At 55.3% G+C, this 15729-nt stretch overlaps 1 protein-coding gene across 6 annotated transcripts in view; it reads right to left on the bottom strand.

Moving 5' to 3' along the window:
- The window catches only part of ARRB1 (arrestin beta 1), a 75753-nt gene extending 60761 nt beyond the window's left edge, over positions 1–14992 (bottom strand). For 2 of the 6 annotated variants that reach the window (XM_042906616.1, XM_042906617.1), the window contains exon 1: positions 14836–14991. Coding sequence is in view for 2 of the 6 variants with exons in the window: in XM_042906617.1 (XP_042762551.1) it covers positions 14836–14855 (20 nt within the window). In the remaining 4 variants the exon portion in view is untranslated. The other 4 variants (XM_042906612.1, XM_042906610.1, XM_042906609.1 and 1 more) reach the window with 4 other exon arrangements.
- Positions 14993–15729: the final 737 nt, after the last annotated feature.

Raw genomic sequence — 15729 nt, 5'->3', positions numbered from 1 at the left:
ACCTCTCACCTGACAAGCCAGCTGCCCAGTGCTTGCTCTTGCCTGCCCTAGTCCTACCTTGGTCCTTCCTTCATGATTCATTCACTCCTATATCCATTCTACAAACCCTCATGGAGAACGTAGTGTAGGGCGACCCACTGTCCCCATTCACCCAGGACCAAGGTGTTTCCCAAGATGTGGGACTGAGACAGTCCCAGGAAAACTGGGATAACAGATCACGCTGATGTACTGTTACTGTGTGCCTGGCCCTGTGCTGGCCACTGAGGACACACTGGACGTGGTCACTGCCCTCGGGAAGCTTCCAGTTGGAGAGTGGCTCTCACTCAATGAAGAACTATCAAAGGCACCTGCTTAGCACCTCACGCACATTATCAACTGCACTCTTAGGAGGAAGGTATTGTCATCTCCATGGTATACATAAGACAACTGAGGCTCAGAAAAGTGACCTGACTTGCCCAGAGTTACAGAGCTATCAGTGACATGCCAAGACTTGAACTCTGATCCATTGAGACAGATAAAAGAAAGGGCAGGTTTGTTCCAGCATGAACATTAAGAAGACAGAAAAATATAAAGATATGTTTTATTTAATCAATTTTGTAGCCCCCGGTATTTGGCATGTCCTAGAGGTTCAGAAAATGTGTGTGGAAGGAAGGGAGGGAGAGAGGGAGGGAGGGGAGGGAGTAGGCAGGGAGGGGAGGAAGGGAGGACAGAGGGGAGGAATGGGGGGAGAGACCGGAGGGAGGAGATAAAGGAGACAGGAAAGGAAAGGAGGGAGGAAGGGGAGGGACTAAGGGGAGGGAGGGAGAGGGGGAGGGAGGGCAGGGCAGGAAGGGAGGGAAGCACGCGCCTGATTTAATCACCTTCAGGCTAGGAGATCCCAACCCCCAATTCAAAATACATATATTTCCCTTTTCATAGCCAGTGTCAGCTGTTTTCTTTCAGCAGCAGGGCCAGGAAGGAAGTGAGAAGAGGGAAAGAGTGCTTCTCTTTTGGGTCAGCAGCTCAGGGCTCACTTCCTCCAGGGAATTTTTTTTTTAATTTTTTAAAAAATATTTTTATTTATTTTTGAGAGAGACAAGAACACGAGCAGGGGAGGGGCAGAGAGAAAAGAAGACACAGAATCCGAAGCAGGCTCCAGCCTCTGAGCTGTCAGCACAGAGCCCAATGCAGGCTCAAACTCATGAACCACAAGATCATACCTGAGCCGAAGTCGGACGCTGAACTGACTGAGCCACCCAGGCACCTCCCTCCAGGGAATCTTAAGTGACTCACACCCCCACCTAATTCTGGCCCTACCTTATTTGAGTACAACAGCCACGTGTATCACAAGTGTGTGTATGTGTGTGCACATGTGCATGCACACATGGGCGTGTGTGTGCAAATATGCATGTGGTGCTTGTATTCTTGCTTCAATTCACTTCTACAAACCTAGGCCTCACCTGGCTGGGCCAGCCCTATCAGGAACTGGGGGTCCAAGAGGTACCAAACACTTGTCTGCACTCTAACATGGGAAACTGACATGTCAGCAGCTAACCATGATGATGCAATGAGCCATCATGGAATGATGCCACCATGCATCAATGAGCCACCATGCATCATGGTGCAAGGGAGCACGGAAGAGGGCACTGATTGCCTGGGCAGGGAGCACCAAGTCAAGGGAAGGAGTCATGCCTAAGTGTACAGTAGGTGCTCCGTACAACAGATCAACTGAACTGCACTGAGGTTAAGTTCAACCTGAAAATATAAGGGAGATATCGTCAGAGGAAGAAGGTATTCCAGACAGAGACCAGCTTGAACAAAGGCACAGTGTGGATAAAGTGTGAAGACTGGAGGAACATCCAAAAAAAAAGTCAGTGCAGCCAGAGTGTTTGCTGTGTGGTGGGGAGAGCTGAGACAGGAGCACTGGAAGGAAGTTTGGCAAAGATCATGAAAGGCCCCCCAATGCACCCCACCCTGCACCCCACGAATGTGGACTATCCTACAGAAACAAGCCAGGTTTTGTTGTTTTGTTTTTGTTTTTGTTTTTTAATTTTTTTTTAACGTTTATTTATTTTTGAGACAGAGAGAGACAGAGCATGAACGGGGGAGGGGCAGAGAGAGGGAGACACAGAATCTGGAACAGGCTCCAGGCTCTGAGCCATCAGCCCAGAGCCTGACGCGGGGCTCGAACTCACAGACCGCGAGATCATGACCTGAGCCGAAGTTGGACGCTTAACCGACTGAGCCACCCAGGCGCCCCCAGGTTTTTTTTTTTAATGTTTGTTTTATTTATTTATTTATTTTGAGAAAGTGAGGTAGAGAGCGAGCAGGGGAGGGGCAGAGAAAGAAAGGGAGACAGAGTCTTAAGCAGGCTCTGCACTGCCAGTGGGGAGCCTGACGTATGGCTCAAACTCACAAACCTGAGATCATGACCTAAGCCGAAATCAAGAGTTGGACCCTTAACTGACTGAGCCACCCAGGTGCTCCCCAGTTGTTTTTTTTTATGTTTATTTATTTTTGAGAGAGAGAGTGTGTGTGTGAGCAGGGAAGGGGCAGATAGAGAGGGAGACAGAGGATCTGAAGGAGGCTGTGCGCTGAGAGCAGAGAGCCTGATGTGGGGCTCAAACTAACAAGCTTTGAGATCATGACCTGAGCTGAAGTCCGACGTTTAACTGACTGAGCACCCCAAAACTGGCCAGTTTTTAAGCCGGGGGGTGGGGGGGAAACAGAGTCAGATATGAATTTCAGAATAAGAGGAGGGTTTGGGGGGCGTCTAGACTGAGCAAAGGGACAGCAGTCAGAAGACTAGTGTAACAGTCCAGGCCAGAAGTGGGGCTTGGCCTGGGCCAGTGGCAGTGGAATGGGGAGAAGAAAGGCACTTCAGTGATAGGGGCACGTATCCGTCAGCATCTGGTTGGGTGTCCTGAAGGTTAGGGTTGGTGTTTCTCTTCTCCATGGAGCTTGGCACACCCCTGTCCCCAAACACTCCAACAGAAACTGAGGCTTGAGGGAGCCAGGTTGCTGTGTGGCCTGGGACAGGACTCAATCTGAGACTGAGTCATGGTTCTTTGTTTGAAAGTTCTTTTTTTATTTTTATTTCTTTTTGATGTTTATTTTGAGAGAGAGAGAGAGCGCGCGCTCAAGCAGGGAAGGGGCAGAGAGAGAGGGAGAGAGAGAATCCCAAGCAGGTTCCGCACTCCCAGGCAGAGTCCGGACATGGGGCTCGATCCCACGAAGTGTGAGATCATGACCTGCACCAAAACCAGGAGTCAGACGCTTAACCGACTGAGCCACCCAGGCGCCCCTGAAAGTTTTCCTTACCAAAAAACTTTACCTCTTCTGGGGGAGCAGGAGGGCAAAACTGACTGCAAAATAGTGAACATCAGAGATGACCAGATTGTTTCAAGTGTGCATACTGAGTGCCTTGCTGCTGAAGTCAGCCCTCTAAATGAGAAATGAATATGTGCATATTAACCACTCCATTATGCCATGTGATCATCTTTGTCATTTTTAGGATATTAAAAAAAAAATCCCTTGCAAAGAAAAAGTTCTCATTACTGAGCTTAAAAATGCTTCCAGGTTTCTTCCACAGCCCTGGGGCAATAAAGACCCATAATAAAATCATCCTGCTAATGTGCTAGCTGCTTTCATTAGCACAGATACAACAGAGAAAGAATGGAAACTTTATGCCCAGAGGCTGAAAAGCTATTGGTAGCTTTTCACAAAGCTCTTGGTAGAGGAGACGTGACACCCAAAGCTATTGGTAGAGGGGAGGTGAGAACCCGCAGCCCACCGCTTCTCTCCACCAGGCAGCCACTGGCCTCTGGCCTCCATGTTCCCAGAAACAGCCGTCACTCAGAGCTCAGAGGTGTCCCCACCTCCACCGCCACCCCACAGCCCCAGAGCCTAGAGCTGTTTCTCAGATGATGACACGGTTTCCTATTTCACGGCCACCGCTTATCTGGGAAGTCATCAGACCCTCTCTGCCGGGTTTCCTCCACCGGAGGAAAGCCTTTGCTCCAGTGGCCTTCCACCAGAAGAGACCTGGGCAGACCCTCGTGGCCGGACCTGGTGTCTCCTCCTATGTCCGTCCCGTTTCTTCTGTCCAGGCCCACTCACAGTGATGCCATGTAACAGAACGTGGACTTTCACCCGAGATTTTGTGTCCTCAAGCAGTCTGCAGCCCCAGGACACCCCTAACCGACAGCAGAGGAAGTGAGTGTCTGACACCGTGCCTGGTACATAGAGGGTTCTCATGTATCTGACGAAGGAAGTCAGTCCTGGCTGAAAACCGCCATCACAGATACGCCTCTGGCTCGCTTCTACCTCACCATCCAAAGCCTGCTCCGGTGCCCCCCTTCCGAGGAGCCGCCTCTGACCCTTAACCACCGGGCTCGCTCTGCCCCCGATAGAAACTAATCCACGTCACCCCCTTCTTACAGTGTGCTGTGATGATCTATTTCCTCTCCCCTAGAAGACAGGAGCTGCACCAGTGCTGAGACTCGCCTGTTTCATCCTCACGCCTCCGGTACCCGGCTCAGGGCCTGCAATGTGGCAGATACTCAGAATTTGTCCACAGGTACCTCCTCGGGAGGCAGGGGGGTGAAAGAAATAAGCCAAACCTGAAAAGGCCCAGCCCAGAGGAACCCCCACGGTGTTCTCTATCATGAAGTTCCCTGCCACCCCAAACCCAGGAGGGCTAGGCCCCAGCTTCTGAGAAAGGGTCTTCGGTGGGAGACAGGAGCAGAGCTGCTCCCTAAATCAGCCTCCCACCAGGAGAGGCAGGCAGGCCACTGGGGTGGGCCAGGCGGCTTGGGGACATGCCTTGAGTGGAGGTTGAGTGCTCAAGAAATGTCTGTGGAACCCAGTGGAGCAGACCAAAAGCTGCTATTTGTTCTTCTGGCTGCAGAGAGGCCAGGTCCCCTCTGGGGGCACTTCACACGCAAATTATCTCAGGACACGGCCTATTCCTCTAATGAGGCTTCTCCCCTTTGCGGCTTTGCTCCCAGGAATGTGGGAGGGGGGGGCGGTGGTGATACACAGAGCCAACCTCAGTGGCCACGGCCCACACTAAGGCCGTACACACGGCCCTCCTCCCGAAATGGTGTGGGCAGGCACGTACCACCCAGCCAGGCAGGGGATGGTCACATTGACCTCTCAGGCCCAGGAATCCTGAGCAAAGCAGCGCCTGCCTCCTCCTGGGCCCCTCTGGGGAGGAATGAAAGAAGGAAGCAGGGAGTTGGGCTGTGTTATGTAACCAGCTTCCTTGGAGTCAGAGGCCCTAGCTTGTCTGTCATAGCCTAGCGTTGCAGGGAGAGGCTGGGGGAGGGGGAGGCGGCTTTCTTCCCTCCTTTGCTGTCTCTCCTCCAGACCTCAGCAGACCTCCTAGGCAGGCGCTGCTTTCCAAGCGCCTCAGCTCCAAGCAGGCACCCCTGCTAGGGGTGTTGTTGTCTGAATGTGTGAAACAGTGGCCTGCTGGCTTCCCTGCTAGAAAACCTGACTCTAGACTCCACCGCTGCACCTGGGCGCATGGGGTAAGGGAGAGAGGCCTGGGGCTCTCCACGAGGCCCACCCCTGCCCCCCGCTTCCTGCCCCCCAAATTCTCCCTGCTTCCTCCTACAGAATCTGCAAGAGCGAGGGGCCAAAAGGTGGGGACGCTCAGGCTGCCCCAGCACCACGCTGCTCTGCCCCTCCCCAGCCCTGGGCAATCTCACTTCCCTTTCGCGAAGTCATCTGAACTTCTTCTCGGGCCCAGTGCAACCCCCCACCTCCGCATAGTCAGCGATGTGCACAGCGCTGTTCAGGACAGGAGAAGGGAGGGGATGTGGGAGAGAGGGGAGCACAGAGGACAGCAGAGATCCACTCCTGGTCTTGAATGATAGCAACGACTTCATTGAATCCTGACCCTCTCAGCCACAGCAACCACATGCAATAGGTGATATTATCACACCTATTTCACAAAGGAGAACACTGAAGCCCAGAGAGTTTAAGACCCTTACCCACAGTCACGTAGCTAGTGTGCGATATTGCTGGACAGCAAAGCCGAGTCTGTGTGACTTGACCCCATGGCTCTACCTTTGGGGGATGCTATTTGGGAAAGGCCTAGGCTGTTGAGAGACACTGTGCGGCCTTCACTGGTCACTTGCTGAGGACACTAGTTTGGGAACCACAGGACAGTCATGAGGACAGGGACAAGAGCATGACAGAGGCCGAGGGCTTTCCTGTTGCCAATAGTCTTCCATCCTGATGAAGCTACAGGCACTCAATCTCAGGCTGGAAGACACCCACACACTGCCTGCCCCTTCTAGAAGACAGGGCTGCAAGCGGCCAAGCTATCAAGCACAGAGCACAGCCTGCCCTCTATGCTCTCTCCTGTTCTGGCTGCAGAACCGAGAAGGAAAGCACCCTACAGACCTCCTAGGCCAAAGCCCTTTCTCCTTCCTGCTTGACACATGGAGAAACTGAGGCCCAAAGAGGAAAAGCAGCTTATCCATGGTATCAGAGGGATGGTGAAGAAGTGGGGTCCCTGTATCCAACGTCAGAGCCCCTGTCCTTGATTTATCTCACTTGGGTGCTGTCCCCAGATAGCACTCTCTCTCATCTGTCTGTGTGTCTGCCTCTCTCCCTGTTCCCCCACCCTCTCTCCCCACCTCCTGCTTTCTTTTCGCAGCTCTCCTTGCAGGCCCAGTGTCTGAAGCCTCCTTCACAGCATCCCTCGCCTTCTCACGCTCTTCTGAGCCTCCCTACCCACCCCCCCTCCTTCCTTCCCCTCCTCAGGGCCAATGAGCAATTCTTGGGTGGTTTAATTAGCTGATTATGACCACAGCCTGCTGGATCCAGTGCCCAGAAGCTTGTCCCCAGTAATTAGGTGGGTTCTGAGTACTTGCCCAGTGGGAAGCCAATGGGTAGATCTCTCCAGCTGCATAAAGAGCTCCTTGATCCCTGGTGGGTCATCAGAAGCCATGGTCCCTGCCTCAGGCCAGGTCAAACCACACTGGATATACTGTAGCTAGATCTAGATGTCCATCCTAAAGAGAGACTCCGTACTCACCCATGCCACAGTCCAGACCCAGGAAGGCTCAGGAAATGTCTGAGGATGGGAATGATGAACGGATGCCACACTCTGGGGGCCAGGAAGGGATGGCTTCGTGGCCAGGGCACTTATTGAGGAAGCAGGATTTGGACAAGCCGTGAGAAGCGAGGATGGCATTCTAAATGGGGAAAGCAGCAGAAGCAAAAGCAGGAAGGCTGGAATGAGCCACCGATCCCCGTGCCAGATAGCTCTGGTTACCAGAAAGCACATTCAACTAGCAAGGTAAAGCTGCTCATCCACTGACCTCCGCCCTTTGGGTCACAAACACACAAAGTCACTTGTAGACATTTCAAAACCAGCAAAGATGTCCCATTGTCCTCATCAACCACATTGCCCACCCCCCACCCCCAAGTATATCTTTTCCCAGTGAAATGCCTACATTCGGCCTCCTTCACTGAGCAAATATTTATGGAGTTCGGTGCCATGCCAGGTCTGCACAGGAACAGGGACAACAGACACACAGGGCAGGTGTCCTTGGTCTCACACAGAGGACATCACAAGTGTGTAAATAAACAGGACCCATGGGGGGTGGGAGGGAGGGGATCGATGCCAAGAATGAGAGAGAGAGAGAGAGAGAGAATGGCAAAAAAACAAAAACAAAAAAAAAGTCACAAAGCACTTGGAAATCGGTGAGGGCTTCCTGAAGGAGGAGGCCATATATGATCCAGGCCTTGAAGGACAGACAGGAAGAGCACTGTGTTGGGTCAGGTCACCACCTGTGTACTAAGGGCCAATGACAAAACAGGCTTGTGCTGAGACCTTTGAGGCCTCCAGGGTGAGTCAAACAGGGTCCCTCCCTGGGGGAGTTCACAGCCCGGGAGGCAGACCCAGTGAGAGGTCAGCTAAGAGCTAACCTCAAATAACACTGCCCTTGCATCAGGAGACTTGTCTCTGAGCTTTACCTATTTTAATTCATTTAATCCACCAGACAACCTGGTGCAGGCACTATCACCACCCCATTGTGCAGAGCACCCCATTCTGCTACAGCAAAGAAAGGGTTAAATAATAGGGGAAGCCACAGAGTTAGTAAGTGGCTGGGGGGGGGGGGTGGCAGGCGCTTGAACCCAGGAACCCTGGTTCTTCCTAAAGGCTACCCACTATTATGCTAATCAATCTATGCTAATCAGGCTGAAGGCACAACCCACAGCCACCCAGACCCAACTCCCCTGAAGTCTCAGTCTCACTGGCCTATGACAGAGGCGTGAGCTTTGCCCAGTCCCCCACTTCTGGCACCCCCTGGAAGAAAGGTCACCCCTACACTCACTAGCAGAACACAGGAAAGGAGTAACTCAAGGAGAGTTACCTCCTTGCCCATCATGGCTGATTTGACTTCCAAGGGATATCAAGATCCAGAGAGGGTGAACGTAGTGCCCAAGGTCACACAGCAATGATTAAGCATTAGAGCATACCTCTGGGACCCTCCTGAGATGGTACATCCCAGCTGTCCACTCCCCACTCCTGCCCCCACCCCGTGCCTGCCCACTAATGGTACTGGAAGGGGGGGGGGCGGGTAAAGGTGCAAAACAACCAGGAGGACCCGCTGTGGGGCCAGAGGCCCATGGCCACTATGGGAGAGATCTTCAGTCTCATCCAGGTCTGTATCGGTTCAGTTTCTGGACCTCTGCATACGCTCTGGAGAGAGGCTGCACCCTGTCCCGCGACTGAACGCTCAGACCCTGAGTGAGGAGCGTGTCTCCTGCTGGCCTGACATCAGCCACAGCACCCCACCTTGCTCCACGCTCTTTAGACCAACAGACAGATCCCTCTCCAGGTACGAGGGGGTCCCTTGGAATCAGCTGCTAGGCCCAGCCCAGCCCTAGGCAGAGACTCAGTCGCTGTCGTGACTTCAGTCACACAGAACACCAGGACCTGTCTGGTCCAGTCCCTGGAGCCTGGCCTCATCTGGCACCAGGTCTCCTGGGAAGGAACAAGCAGTTCCTCTAAAGTGGGCTAAAGATGGGGCCAGTCCCAGAAAGGAGGAGACGTCTCCAGAGAGATGACCCTGCCAGGGCCCCTTGGGGAGGGAGGGAGGGGGCTGGGACAACAGACTCCTTTGTTCCCCTCTCAAAAGCAGCCACCCTGTCCTGCCCCACCCCCCTACTGTTGTACACCCCCCTACTAGGACTCAAGCCATTCCTGGGGCAGGACGAATCCTGCACACAGGAAAGAGAGAGGGTGCCTGAAACCATCAGAGATAATATCTATTCTAATCCCAGGGCTCACACTGGAGACACGCCCCATCCTCCGTGGGAGACAGGGCTTCCTCCCGCAGAAGCCCGTCTGATGGGGGAGAAACCGGCTTCACTCCCAGGAACCCCATTCTGATAGGGATGGTACATCCCCTTCCCTAAGGACTTCACAATCGGATGGAGGAAACTGTTCCTCCCCCCTCCCCCAACCTAGTCTAACGTGGGAAACATGGCTTTCATCCTTAGAATTCTCTAATGGAAAAGACCTAATATTAGCCCTTAGGATGCCCCTGGGCTGAGAGTAGAGGCAAGAAGGGAGGAAGGAGTTCAGTCCAGTCAACAAATCCTTGCCAGGCATCTCCAATGAATCAGATCCAAGGGTGGAAAATGGGCCAGCAAACAGAAAATAGAAATAGCCCCAAACCACAAGGAGCTCACCAACTGGGGAATAAAAACACCTGGGGTATGAATAAATTTGTGAGAGAGTGCCACGAAACTCACCCACCCTAGCACCCAAGGCCTACTCACCAGGGCTGCCAAGACCCTTAGCGGCCACACCCCCATACACTACTGCACCTGCACCCATGGTCTGCACTTTCTGTCTAGATCGCCTGGCCTTCCCCATGCCCCAGGACCTGCTCAGAGTGCACTTCCTCCGGGAAGGCTTCCCCAAGACCCCCAGCCCGAATCAGATGCCAAGAGTCAGCACGGACAGCTTCCCCTGTGACCAGCTCACATTTCTGCAATGTCCCTCCCACTCCCAGCTGAGCCTGAGCCCCCAGGTTCCCACACCTCTGGTTCCCACCACCTGGGGCCCAGGGCTTTCCTCCAAGAGGCCCACCCCAGCTCCAAGCATGAGGAATAGCAGAGTCCTCCCCTCTGCTGTGCCCCTGTGCCCCTGTGGCCCAGCTTTGCCCTCACCCCATCCAAAGCCCTGTCCCCAAGTCACCAGCCACTGCCTTCTAGCCAACTCCCACGAGTCTCTCCCAAGGTCCGTCCCCTCTCCCCCCTCAGACATCAGTGCTCTCCAAGGCCCCAGCTATCCCTAATTCTCCTCTCTTCACACACCATACGTCTTCCCTGCACCACTTCTAAACCCAAGACTTTCAAATCCCCAGCTCCCTCCTCCATCCCTACCCCAGGAGCCTGACCCATCCATGCAGAAGGGTCTTCCTCAACTTCCAGTCTGGCTCCCTGCCAAGCTGCCCCCTCCCTGCAGGCCTCAGAGTGATAGATGGCCCAGCAAGGTCACTGCGAAAGCAGCAGAAGATGGCTTGGCCAAGGCCAGGGGGCCACTTGGGTTGTGTTGACTCCCCCCCACCCCCCCACCCCTGCTGTTTTTCCACTGTCACAGCCCCGAGGGGTAATAAGCCCCCTGAACCAATGGCAATGGAAAGCTTCAGCCTCGGGCAAGGATGCCCAAACTTGGACGGAGGAGAGCGTGGAGAAGCCCAGAAGCCAGCCTAGAATCAGGGCCCAGAGATGGTAAGTCAGGCTCAACCCTCCCACTCCCAGCAGCCCCAGAAGCATCCTTGGCCAAAGCCACAGGACTTCCCCATCTTCCAGCCAAGATAGGTCACACAGAGCTTAACCGCCAAGAGAGATGACAGCCAAGGTTCAGAGAGCTGGTGATTACGTGTCCCCATCACACCCACCCTCCTCCCCTTCCAGCGAAGAAAACTTCATAAACATCTGTAGGAAAGAGAATTCCATTCCATCGCATTGTGGCTCAGGAAGTCCCACCTGTTGCCCAACTCTGATTGATCCTGTTGCCAGTTGAGTTAGGAGAAACATCAAGAACCAGAAGGGATGCACGACTTGAGAATGGAGCTGCCGGGGAGGCGGGGAGGCCAACCGTGGGCCAGACAAGCCCTCTCCCCCTGCGTGAAAGCACCGTGCAGCAGAGGGCTCCGCGAACAGACAGGGCTGGGTTCAGAAGCTTGTCGGCTGCACGGCAAGGGACAGATTACTTAATCCATCCTAGTCTCTTTCCTCATCTGTGAAAGGGAATAACAGTCCCTACAGCAGCAGGAACCCTGGGAGATCCAAATGAGACCGTGCATGTAGGTCTCCTGACATATCAGACACCCAAGCAGTCAGGCTAATGGACACCACCTCCTTATTCTTATTTCTCAGCTGCTTCCTCTCCACAACCTTAGCTCAGATCCCTCCCTCTTCCAGGCTCCTCCTCAGCCTTCTCACGGGTTTCCCTGTTTCTGCCATCCACCCCCTGCCACATCCCTCTGGAAGGGAAATCTGCTCCCATCCCTCCCCTCACAACCCCCTCTGAATCACCACGCGCTTCAGGAGAAAATCCTCTCTCCTTAGCTTGACATTCAAGGCTGTGGCTGACTAGTCAGTGTTTATCTCTAAGGCTCACCCATCATCGCCAGCCCAACCCGCAGGCTGTACACGTTGCTTCATGCCTCCCAGGCTTCGCACATTCTGCCCTCAGCCAGGAATGACATCCCCAGTGCCACCACCTGGGCCTCCTCGGCCTTCCAGGTGAAGTTCAGTAGCTCCAAAGCCACCTGGTTCCTGGGAAAGCTTCCCTCACCATGCCCCCTGCTGGGACTGGCATGGGGACTCCTCCTTAGGCCTGCCACAGCACATGTCACCCTGCATTATAATCACCTGCTCTGCTCGACGTCCCTTGGGGACAGAGTGGGGCCATTTCTGTCTGAAGCCCCAGCCCCTGACACTCAGTCAACATTTGTTGAATGGATGTACGATTGCTCCCAGAGCACCTTGTTGGAGCAGTCATCATACATCTGCCTTGTAACTAATCCCATCCAGGCAGATGAGTCTCCTTGACCCTGGGAGTTCCTAGGGGGCAGTGACAGTTTCTGACTAATTTTGTCACTTTCATATGGGGAGTGAGCCCAGATACAGAGATGGATGCCATGACTCCTGATCTAGATAGAGTCCTGGGTATTTGCAGTTTCTTCTTCTAGGTCAGAGACAAAGTAAAAGCCCATGGCCTTTGGAACAAGGCAAGGCACAGCCCATTACTGAGTTTGCCCTTCTCTTCCAAATGACTCAAGAAACCTATCTGAAAGCGGGAGGGAGGCTTCCTGGGGCTACTGGGGAGAGGGGGAGAGGGCGGAGGGGGTGGAGGGGGCAGGGCCACCATTCACCGAGTGGAGTTTAGCCAAGCCTGGACTCCAGGCTTCAGGCAGCACCTCTTCCCCTGCCCAGCAAATTCCATAAACTCAAGAGAGCCTTGACATTTTTTTGAGTATTGACAGCTCCAATTTACAGATAGGAAAACTAAGGTCCAAAAGGGTGAAGACAATTGCCCGAGGTCCCCCCAATGAGTTAGAGGCAAGCAGAGGGAGACATGGAAAAGGTCCTGACCCCAAAGATAAGGTCTCCAACAGGTACCTGGCTGCTCCTGGTGTCCCCATCCCGCTGACAACCTACGCCAGCAGGGGAGCAATGACACTCCTCTAATCACAGAGAGGCAAACCAGGGCCCAAGAGGGGCTGAGTCACCCTGATGGCGAAGCAGCATACAAGGAATAAAGGAGAAGACCCAGGGCTGCTAACCCTCACGGGGAGAAAAGTCTAACCTCAATGGTGAGGAAGATCTTGGCTTTGGGGGACGTGGACACAGAAGACAGAGGCACACATCCTCCTGCCGAGGACAGAGACCTGGGCCACAGCACCGGCCAGCCAGCTGCAATGAGGACTAGTCATCAAGGTGAATGCAGACACCTCTCTATCTCCTGCAGCCTCCCCCACCAGCCTGGGCCTCCACACATACAGCAGGGCACCCCACTCTGGCCTTTACCCCATGAAGGGCTTGGCAAGGCCCAAGGGCAGGCCACAGAGAAATGGACCAAGTAGACTCCAGCCTCTGCCCTGCTTCCGGTGCCTCTCGGCCTTAAGCAAGTCAGGTAACCTCTAACACTCTGGTTCCTCTTCTGGAAAACAGGAAGAAGAAAATTAACCTCTTTGAAGAGCCGTCAGGAGGATGGCTAGGAAGCAGTTTCTAAATTACTTCCAAGCCTCAGTTTCTTCTTCTGAAACATGGAAATAATCCCTGGAGGATCTTTCTCATGCCGTCGAGAAAGAGGGCCAGATGACAGTCAGTGTGAAATTGCTTGGTCGCGGTAACAAAACGTGATGACCACTGGGGTCATTTCTTCCTAGTCTATTTGCTCCTTTGGGGTAGGAATAGGTCGTACACATCTTTGATCCCCGCACTATGCCTAGTACACGGCAGACACTCAATAAATAATTATTGAAGGCAAGGAGACCGGGAGGGCGGAGAGAGGGAAGAGAAGAGGGAGAAGTGGGGTACAAGGATAGAAGGTAAAGAAAGAAAAAGATGAAAAAGGGGGGTGTAAGAGGGGTAAGGGGGGGGGGGATGAGGGAGAAGCTTCTACTAGCACTTAAGGGAGTGGACAGAGTGAAGGGATATAGATGGGGTGACAAACCTGGGCGCCTGATCAGGGCTGGTCTTGGTCTGGAGGGGCTGTCTCCAGGGGCTGCCCTACCCCAGCCTCCTCTCCCTTTTGGTCCCAGTTTTCCATTTCAGAGGCAAAGCCTCTCCCTTTCTGAGCCAGGGCAAGCTCCTACAAAGATAGGAACCCCTCTTCCCACCCCAGCCTGAAAGAGATCCTGGCCAGCCACCCCAGGCCTCCAGAGGTCAGAGGGAAAGGAAACAGAGTGGACAGGATGCATTTTTCTCAGGCTCCGGGGGGCCTGCCACCCCGTGTGATGTGTGTGTGCCACTTCTTGCCACGTGGGGACTGGAGTGTGTGTGTCAGCAGCCCCAGGGCCTGCTGGCTTGTGACCAGGGGGTACCAGTCTGTGGAGGCATTAGCCTGACGTCTCTGTGGGGGTCGGGGCTGGGGTGGTCTTGCAAACACTGTGTTGGGGAGACACGTGCCAGCACAAGTGTCCGTGTCCGTGAGGGTGCGCCTCAGTGAGAGTGTTCATTACAGTGAGTGCAAGGGACAGTGTATGCGTGTATCAGTGTAGGCCAACATGCGTGTGCCAGGATGAAGGCGTAGAATTGATATGTGTTGGAGCGTGACCTGTATGTGCCAACCTGACTGTCAGTAAGAATGTGTTCACAAGTGGGTACCAGTGAGCGTGACAGTGTGTACGCGATCGGTGCGTGGCAGTGAATGTCAGTGTGTGTGCCTGCGTGAGTGTGCCCGCGGATGAGTGTGTCCGTGTGTCCATGTGAGCGCGTGTGCCATTGTGTGCCAACCTGCCCCCTTGTGTCTCTGCGTCTGCTGGCCACTGCTGGGTGTCGGCAGCGAGTGAGTGTGTGTGAGTGTGTGTCCGTGGCGAGAAGCCGCGAGCCAGATAGGGCGGCCCCGGGTCCTCGCCTCTCGGTACCCCCGCCCACGGCCCCACGGCCCCACGGCCCCACGGGCCCCACCGCCCCACCGCCCCACCGCCCCGCCAGCGACCGCACAGGAGACCTCGGGCACGGGAGAGCTGCTTGCCGCGGGGCCAGGCGTCAGCGCTCCCCGGGGTGATCCACAGGAACCCCCGCCCGTGCCCTCGCCCAGGTCGCCCCCCACGCGCACCGGGCCGGGCCGCCGCCCGCACTCACCGCGTCCCTTTGTCGCCCATGGTCCGCCGCGGCTGCAGGAGGTCCGAGGCGACAGCGCCCAGGCTGGAAAATCCCCGGCCGGCAGGAGGAGCGCGGGCCAGCCGGCTCCCGGCTCCCTGCTCCGCCTCCTCCGCTCTCCCGGCCGCCGCCGCCCCCGCCCCGGGCCCGCCCGCCGCGCCGCACAGCGCCCGGGCCGCGGCCAGGGGCGTGGAACAGTGCGGGAGGGTGCGTGTGCCTGCGCGTGTGTCTGCGTGTGCCTGCGTCGCGCGCCAGGGCAGGGCGGCTGGCGCGTCAGGGCCCCGAGGTCGGCATTGGGGGTCCGCACGGTCGTGCGCCCAGCTGTGTGTGTGTGTGTGTGTGTGTGTGTGTGTGTGTGTGTGTGGTGTACGTGAGGGTGCACGCTGGGGTGTCTATACGTGCGCGTGTAGACACGCTAGTGTGCCGGTGCGTGTGCACGACCGTGTGCGCCGGCCGATTAGGGAGTGTGTTTGTGTGATGGAACGGTGTGCACGTCTTTGTGCAGTTGTGTCTATGTGCAGGAGCGCTCTCCCGTGCACGCCGGGGGCAGCCTTTGTGTGTGCGGGAAGGTGGAAGCCCAAGGTCGGCCCACCCCAAGGCAGAGCTCCCTCCCTGCGGCGCCCCTGGTAGGGTGGGGGTGGGGGCCTGTCGGAGACCCCGGGTGCCTGGAACGACCTTAGCGCTATGCTCCACCCTCCCCACCCCAACTCCCCGCCCTTCTGGAGAGATAACACCCAACAACCCAACAGGGACCGGAAGAAGGGGCCCAGGGGGCAGGAGGAGGCAGCAGTCAACGCTGGGGAACTGATGAGGGTGGGAGGGGACCGGAGGCCAGCAGGGGTGGTGGCAGTGGCTGCCCAGGAAGAGGAAGAAGTG

Source organism: Panthera leo, chromosome D1, assembly GCF_018350215.1.
Source record: "Panthera leo isolate Ple1 chromosome D1, P.leo_Ple1_pat1.1, whole genome shotgun sequence".
NCBI classification, from domain to species: Eukaryota; Metazoa; Chordata; class Mammalia; order Carnivora; family Felidae; genus Panthera; species Panthera leo.
Note: the sequence above shows the minus strand (reverse complement) of the source record. Positions and strands in the feature narration are given on the sequence as shown.